This window comes from Otolemur garnettii, unplaced genomic scaffold (genome assembly GCF_000181295.1).
Source record: "Otolemur garnettii isolate 467f Iridium unplaced genomic scaffold, OtoGar3 scaffold00144, whole genome shotgun sequence".
Classification (NCBI taxonomy): Eukaryota; Metazoa; Chordata; class Mammalia; order Primates; family Galagidae; genus Otolemur; species Otolemur garnettii.
This window is the reverse complement of record NW_003852539.1, coordinates 2,303,992-2,312,788: the sequence shown is the minus strand read 5'-3', so window position 1 is coordinate 2,312,788 and position 8,797 is coordinate 2,303,992. Positions and strand designations below refer to the sequence as shown.

Below are 8,797 nucleotides of genomic sequence, written 5' to 3'. Positions count from 1 at the left end.
AAAAAAGAAAAATTTCAAGCGTAAGCAAAATTTAAGGGAATACCTGTATACTTACCATGTAGAGTCTATCATTAACATTTTACTATGCTTGTTTTACTGTCATATTTATCTATACCTCTGTCCATCCTTCAAAGTTATCTATTTTTTTCTTTTTTCTCTCTTTAAAAAAATGTTTTTAAGAAAGAGTCTCTTGCTCTGTCACCCAGGCTAGAATGCAGTGGCATGATCATAGCTCACTGCAGCCTCAAACTCCTGAGCTCAATGATCCCCCTACCTCAGCCTCCCAAATAGTGCTACCACACCCAGCCAAGTCATCTATTTTTAGTGCATTTCAGAATTTACTTTCTTTCCCCTTTCAGTGTTTTATCCTGTTTTTCTGTGCTTTCAAATTTTCAGTGATGTATACAAATCTTTATATTTTGGTTTTTATTTAAATTTTTTAATTTTATCACTCAGGAAAAAGGAGTGGCACACTTGGATAGAAAACACTATTAGAGCAGGCCTTGGTTTCGGTATCATTGGTCATCTGACTCCTGTGTTCTCTGCCGACCCCTGCGTCTGTTATAGTCACTTCAGACTTCTAATATTCATATCATGTGAAAGCACATTTAAGCCATAGATTTATCATTGCAATTTTGAATTGCAATAAAAATCCAAAATAAAAATCATGGCTTTATGGGAACTAACATATAGAACCAGTGACTAGAAAATGTTGCAGAAGTTACTGAATTAGGATTTCACCTAAGAAATTCAAAATTTTGAACTAAAGACAGAATATTATTTAGGGCCTAAAAGTTGTAACATTGAGTGATGCCTTGCCTTGTTAAGCACATAATACCAGAATGACCAAAAACCTGCCTGTTGAGATCGCTAGATTTGTACTAAGTTAGCTAATGGCTGATAATTTGATATTTGTGGGTAAGGCCTTGGGTGAGACAGCATCGAGCAAGAATAATAGTGGTTGGAGGCTCCAACATCCTGTTTTAAACCACGAATTACTGCATTTTTTTCTTCTTTGTTGATGTTTGTCTACTCAGTCTGATCATTTGAAGTTTATGAGAGTTTGGCTATACTTAACTTATTTCAGCTATAGACTTGGCCATGAGTATTCATTTGGCTTAAAAGTAGTCATCTTATCTTACTTGGAGGGTATAAAGCCAGGTGAACTAGTTTCTCCCCAGGCTAATTTTTCACTCTGCTTTTCTTTGTTACAGAGGAATGATATCGCCATGGCAATTACAAAATTTGATCAGTTTGACTTTCTCATCGATATTGTTCCAAGAGATGAACTGAAACCACCCAAACGTCAGGTGAGCTGGAAAGGCACCACTGTGGCTGCTGACTGAAGAGCGCTTTGCACGTGGTGTCAGATAAGCTCTTTCCCCTCTCTCAGTACAAGTCATTTGCTGTTCATTTTACTCCTCTTCTCTAGACTAGATTCATTTAACATCTCCTTCTGTTACTCACTTATGGATACTTTTAACTCAGTGCCTCCAAAGTGGTATTTCAGTGAAAATATACAAAATGAAAATTAAAAACTTAGCTGCAAATGGTAAAGTGAAGCACATTTCAAGGTATCTTAGGAAGTCTATTAGTCTTTTTCATCTGAGATGGGAGAATAATCCTAGGAAGTTACAGATTTTAGATTTTTAAGAAACAGGGTCTCTGGGTACACAGGGTATTTGGAGTGAATAGACTTCATTTTCTCTTATTTTGTGTTGTGGTTCTCTATATAGTGCCCTGGCTGCACACTAAAATCACCTGTGAGTTTTAAAAAATATCAGTGCCGAGGCTCTACCCACTTTAGCTGAACCAGAATCTGTGTTGATGGGCCCAGGCATTAGTACTTTTGAAAACTCCCCAGATGCTTTTAACGTGCAACCAGATTTGAGACCCACTACTTGAATTGTTTTCTAAGCAATCACAAGAAAGAATGAATATGTGCCTTCTCTCTTCTTCCTGCCCCCTCCAAACTAATTGTTTTTTCAGCACCTTGGATGTGTGTAGCTCTAGGTTATGATTGTAAATAGCCCCCTATCTTGTATAATAATAGTTCATTGTTTTAGGCAGGCAGATTGCATGACTCACTAGGTATAATAGAGACACTTGGGAAATAGTGACAGAATCTCAAAGGAGCAAAGCTGTGCCTTGTTCTGCTTGCTTTAACTTTGTTAATACATTTTGAAGTGTTTTTAATGAGTTATTTCATAGTATATTATCCTTAGAAATAGAGTAATTCAGTGACAGCCGTTTTCCCCATGCTGATCCATGTTAATAATAAGACAGGCAAGGTGTAGGACAAGTGGGCATTCTAATCGGTATTTGTAATTCTGACCCTGCATGGAGGCCTTTGGATTAGCAAGCCCTTTATTACCTCCTTACTAGAGCAGGGTGTGCCTCACTGCGCCTCCGTTCTTTCTGGGCAGTCTTTGCTACTGTAAACATCCTTGACTGGAAGCTGTAAGGTGTTCAGAGGAGCTTTCAGTCGGATGTTTACAGCGGCAGGCTGCCACGGTCGTCCCCAGCTGCGCATCGGCTTTGAAGCTTTGCAGGTTTGTGCTGGCAGGCTCCTTTCCTCCTCTTGGAGTGCTTCCCTACTCTCTGAGAAGTCACAGCCACAAGAACTCAGACCACTTCTCTTCCTTCAGAACAGTATCATACACTTGTTTTCCTTGGTGGAATTTTTTCTCCTTGTGTCTCTCAGAAGTCCCTTTTAAAAACAAGATGGTGAGTTTTGTTAGGAAGTCAGGCTTTGCTCACTCTCACTGTGTGACCTCGTTGCTCTTTGTGGGCTGAATAGACTGGCTGGAGAGAAGGGTCACATCCTATCACTTCCTCCAAATTCCTCGTTGCCTCTGGGTTTCTCAGGGTGATAGAGAGCTCCTTGTTCCACCCTCATTGGACTCGAAATGCTATGATCCATCTCCTTTAAAGTGTGTCTAGCTGAAATAGCTTCTTGCTGCCTGGATTTAGTTCCTGGTAGGTGTTCAAGCCATTGATTGGCATCCTATTTGGGACAGCTGCTGCTCGGCCTTTGAAAGGTTGAGATTGCCGAAAGCTGGCCTGAAATTCTAAGATAGCATTTTTAATCCTCTGTAGACATGAAGTTTCCCCAAGCTCCAAATTGGCTGGCACCTCCTAAAGTTCTTTAAAATCGCCTACTCTCCAAAACTCACGCTTTCTGAAGGAGGCAGCAGTTCACTCTTGCTACTGAAGCAAATGTACTTTTTTCTACTTGGGGCTGTCTGCACAGCACTATAGTGATGGCTCTAGGAAGTGATGCTGCTCATTCTCTGGCACTATTTGTCAGTCTCAGCTTCTGAAAAGATTCTAAGAGCAAGCCCTCTGGTTGGGGAGGCCACTGCTAAAGTTGAGCAAGTGCCCCATTCTGGACTGATAATGTCATTATGGAAGTGTTGGAGCACTTTGGGTGATCTTCCACTGCTGGGAAAAGGAACGAGCCAGAAATATTGAGTGGGTTTAAGGCCCTTGACTTCTCAGAGATGCTTGGGAATTTCTCTTACTCTTCAGGGAAGCAAGTAAAGACTATTTGAGAGTAGAAGGTAGTTGAGGCCTGACCTCTGCCTCACTAAAGCTATGAGTTGAAAGTTCCTGCCCATTGAAATGTCATTATCTTTTCACCCATTTCTAAACCAACCATCATTCCTTTCCTGGCTTGACCTCCATTGGCAGAAAAATTAGTCTTCACAATTTAGAAGATGCTTAGATATGCCTCCTTCCATTCCAGTGATTTGACAGTAGCCATGCCTTGACCTAGAAACACTGACCTAGGTGCCACTACTTGATGTTCACAGTGTCTTAGACACTGCCTGGTTCACATACAATCTAAGAGGACATAGTAAGCAGTGTAGGAGAAGCTCTTTACATGCTGTCATAGCTTTTTGGCAAGGGGTATTTTGGTGTCTGGGAGGGGTATTTAAAGGATTTGCATTTTGTCTGGCAAAAAGACCATATTCAGTTATAGGTCAGATTTAAACAAGGGTAATTAGAGACAGAACAGTCACAAGTCAAGGCTAGGAAATGCCAATGACTCCCTGTTCCCTGACTTCCTACGAGTGGTTCTGCGGCTCTCAGTCCTTTATATCCTCTCATTACCCAAGAGCTTTTTATGTCTGGACCTTGGTTCTTTGTGTTTTTTCATAAAATAAGAAGGGAGAGCTCAGTGGAAAATAAAATACATTAAATCTATTTCAACATCCTTAAAAAGAGCAGTTGACCTCTGTTCCTTGTCTGAAAAGGATACCGGTATTTTATCCTGCCACAGCCAAAACCTAGTTGCCAGGCTGACCTTTACATATAATGGTGAGAAGTTGGAGTTGAAATGGAATTGACATTGTCACTTTTAAGTTGCTCTGTAAATTGAGACCTAGATGAAAATAAAAGGGGGTTTACTTTTGCTTTTGCCTCAGCATAATCATGTTGATAGGTAAAACTTTTTGGGCCTAAAGCACAGAATATATTAATCTGGAAGATTGATGTATATTTAAGGACCTGCTTAGAAACCCAGAAAGTTACAAGTATCTCCCTCAGCTGGTGGATAGCCATCAGGGTACCTTGTCATACAGAGACCCACGTTTCTCAGAGACTGGGTATTAGCAGTCATAGTTTTAGTATCCTGGCCTTCAGTCACCAGGCAAATAAAAGAATATCCAGCCCCATTTGCAAGAGACACCAACTTATCTCCACACTATGGGCACAGAATCCTAAAAGCATAGCAGAAGAGAATTTAGGACTCTTTTCTATTGGTAACAGCTGTTGGGTTCAAGAGACTTTGTCTTAACACCAACCTGGATTGAGATAAGTACCTTCCAGCGTCTTTCTGCCGATCTCAATCCATTCATCATTCAACAAGCACTTATTAATTGCCTACATGAGAGTGATAGGGATAGTGGGGAGAGAGTGAGGCTTTACTCTTATAAGGTTTGTACTTTAGCAGTTAATTTGACATACAAGTACAAAAGTGTAATGAGACCAGTACTGTGGAAGCACAGTTCAGGGCCTCTAACCTAATGAGGGGCATGTAGTCAGTCCCAACTTTGTAAATGTCACTTTGGGGAGCTTTGAAACAGTCCACAGAATCTCTCTCCGCCTTAAAGAAGTATCTTTTCCTCTTTTCTGGAACCTGGCTTGGTTTCCAAAACAAGGAAGTGAATAAATTTGGCTAATATTTTTACTTAGCCATCCCACGTGGTTGTATGTTTTTGTTGTTCTTGTCCCAGGCAGGGGCACTATGTGTCACAGGTCACTCCGGATCAGATGCCGATCTCTGTGTCAGTGGTCAGGAGCCAACCAACCCTAGACCCTGTGGCCTGTAACCATGCTGTAGTGTGTGTAAACATCCTACACTCTCAGCTGTGAGCTCAAGGTGGCTGGGAGAGGGTTGTTTACTCCTTCTGCCATGGAAAACATCAGCTGAAGAAGGAGCAGTCTCTTCACTCGGCAGATCGGACAGAGTGCAAGCTTTCTAGTCAGCCAAGGCAGTACCCCAGTGGAGAGCTGTCCATCCAGCCCCCTGGGTTGCGCTTCTGTGGCTAAGGACAACCAGAACCAGATGTGACGCTGGATAGACATGTCATCAGTGAACACAAAGCTTTCGACGTGCTATGAAAAGCTGGGTACTTGCCTACCAGTGCTCTCAATCCTGACATTGATTCTGAAATTTCAACCCAGAAAAAGTCCTATTTCCCTTTAACCTGCCCTGTCCCTCCTGAGGTGGTGGGAATAAAATAGGAAGAGTGCTGTCAAGTTGGGAAATGGGAGCTGGCCTGAGACACGTGATGTTTGGGTAACATCTTCCCAATGCTTGCAGTTAGCACTGTTCTCAGATCACAGACCTTGACAGCATTTACTGACAAGCCCTGCTGGTACATGGTTTTTAGTTACAATAATTATTTGCCTGTTTGCAGCTCATCACACAATGGGTGATTACTCAGTACTTAGAAAATTGGCTGTATGTTTTGTGAAGCCCATAGAATCTGTTATTTTTAGTTTGATTTAGCACAACTGGTCTCTTCAAATTCCACTTTTCCTTTGGCTTCAGATGTGGAGAGCTCAGCATTCAGTAGACAACTGCACATAGCCTGTTTGGGAAAGAGTGGAAATTCACTGTGGCGGCTGCTGAGTCGGTTCTTTGCTCTTACCTGTCTCTCCTTCCACCCCACAGGAGGAGGTGCGCCAGTCTGTAACTCCTGCTGAGCCTGTCCAGTACTACTTCACGCTGGCTCAGCAGCCCACTGCCGTCCAAGTCCAGGGGCAGCAGCAAGGCCAGCAGACCACCAGCTCCACGACCACCATCCAGCCTGGGCAGATCATCATCGCACAGCCTCAGCAGGGCCAGGTGTGTGGGCTGCAGAGGATGCCCAGCCAGCAGGACAGTGCCTCCTAGGTGTGGGGTGGGGAAAGTTTGACTAGGTCAGAGAGGCGCCAACTTATGTTAGAGTCTGAGAATTGAAGTCTGGAAACCTGAGTTTTTCCCCAGATTCAGCTGTTGAGGTGAAGTGTCACTTGGTTTTTCTGGACCCCGTTTTCCTCACAGGTCAGGGGAGGAAATTCCAGTCAGCAAGATTATTGTCCAGGGTCCCCAGGAGCTTGGAAATATTAGAAGGAAAAAAAACAACTCTATAATGTCCCCATGAAGAGTAGTGGGATCTCTATAGGAGGTCTTTTAAATGGACTCCATATATTCTGTGTGTATCTAGGCCAAAATTGTAATTTGTGCCCTTAAAGGGGGAAATTGGGTGTCATTGCCAGCTTGCATACCTCTCTCCTTGTCATTTCTCTGTCCCATCATATCTGTGTCAGATGATCTTCTCTTTGTACCATAGTAGAGAGGATTTTTTCTTCCCCTAGTAGTATTGGTTTTTTTTTTTTTTTTTTTTTTTATTTTTTTTGAGACAGAGCCTCAAGCTGTCCCCCTGGGTAGAGTGCCATGGCATTACAGCTCACAGCAACCTCCAACTCCTGGGCTCAAGCGAGTCTCCTGCCTCAGCCTCCCAAGTAGCTGGGACCACAGGCACCGGCACAACACCTGGCTATTTTTTGGTTGCATCTGTCGTTGTTGTTTGGCGGGTCCGGGCTGGGGATTCAAACCCGCCACCTTAGGTGTACGTGGCTGGCGCCTTAGCCGGTTGAGCTATAGGCACCGAGCCCCCCAGTAGTATTGTTGTAAGAGCAATAGCATTTGTGTTTGTTGGGCTTCGTAAGAAGCTACAGAGAACTCTGTAATGTGAGCTCTGAATCTAAATTCTCTGTCAATCATTAATTTATTTCTTCATCAAACACTAAACATCCTCTGTGGGTAAAGTCCTGTGCTGTGTATTGGGGATACAAGCATGAATAAAACAGTCCTTATTTTCAGGAATTCACAGTCTAGTTGGAGGCTACAAATACTGAAAGGTTTACTACCACCATGGAAAGTGTAAGGCATTCTCTTAGGATTCTGTATAGGGAGTTAGGGAAGCTTAACAAAAAGAGAACTTAACAAAGATGTGAGGGAGGCGGTAGAAGAGGAGGTGGTCAGAGAATGTTCCTGAAAGAAATAATAAGAGTCTTTGAGGGAATAGTGGAAGATAATCAAATAAAATATGAAAGGATGGTATTGCCAGTAGAGGGCATAACACAGAGACTTAGCCTTGAGAAACAGGTCCGGAAAGTGGTAGAAAAGTAGAGTCAGCATAGGGGAAACGTATAGGCAAGTCTGAATAGATAGACAGGGAATACATCCTGGATAGCCTTATGTCTTTTAGTATGGAGCTGGGTTTGCCTAGAAGAAAAAAAAGGAGTAGCGGTAGATATGAATATTAATTATGATGTTAGTATTTATCCTTTGTTTATTTATTTCCATATAACAACATTGAGTGCTTGCTATATGGTAGACACGGTGCTAGGCAGGAGGCGCTTAAAGATGATTGTAGCTCAGTCCCTGCCTCAAGGTGTTTATTGCACCATGATGCCTAAGGGACCTTTGGGTAGTGCTTGTGCATTTACAGCAGTGAAAGCTTTACCTGCCAAAGGCTTTATTATTCCTTTACAGAGTGAACTTCAAGGGAGACAGCCAGGGGCTGGCTCTGATTGGCTGAATATTCTGAGAAGCTCATGGCTGTTGTGCCTTGACAGCAGGGCACATCATATGTGATTTGACAGCTGCCATGCTAACACAAGCCTTCATTTTCCTAAAATGATTTAGAAATACCTTGGAAATCCTCTCGGGAAAATTGGGTTAATATAGTACAACGATGAGATGGCAGCCTGCATTTTTTTTTTTCTTAATCAGCAAGAATTTCATCTGTCCTCTGCTAACCCAGATAATGCTCTGATGCTCTGCTGGGAGCTTATAAGGCTTGTGAGCATGGTGAAGTTAGATCCTCCCAGCATCTCTTGCCTGTCACTGTCCTGCTGCTTCAGGGTGTTGTGCTGTCACACCTCTCTGGACTTGAGATGTTTTGAGTATAAATATCTTTTACAGGATAGAATAGATAGAAAAGCAGAGTAAGGAATGTGTTTTGGTAAAGTGAATCCTGTGCTTTTTGTCATAAATTGGAAACTCACTTCTGGAGGTTTGGTAATAGTCTTGAGTTGAAAATTATCGTCTAGGCTCGGCGCCTATAGCTCAACCGGCTAAGGCGCCAGCCATGTACACCTAAGGTGGCGGGTTCGAATCCCCAGCCTGGACCCGCCAAACATCTGCTTCCCTCTCCTATATCTCTCTTCAAAATGGAAGGTAAAATACAAACCCTTGTGATCATTAAAATCCCTCTGCTAGGCTCGGCGCCTATAG

The 8,797-nt window shown here is 42.7% G+C and overlaps 1 protein-coding gene across 3 annotated transcripts in view; it reads left to right on the top strand.

The window, feature by feature from the left end:
• Positions 1–8,797, top strand: part of NFYC (nuclear transcription factor Y subunit gamma) — a 71,418-nt gene that overhangs the window by 52,487 nt on the left and 10,134 nt on the right. For all 3 annotated transcript variants that reach the window (XM_023518648.1, XM_023518647.1, XM_012810892.2), the window contains exons 5-6: positions 1,215–1,310; positions 6,185–6,358. In XM_023518648.1, the coding sequence (XP_023374416.1) occupies positions 1,215–1,310; positions 6,185–6,358 (270 nt within the window). The remainder of the gene's footprint in view (positions 1–1,214; positions 1,311–6,184; positions 6,359–8,797) is intronic.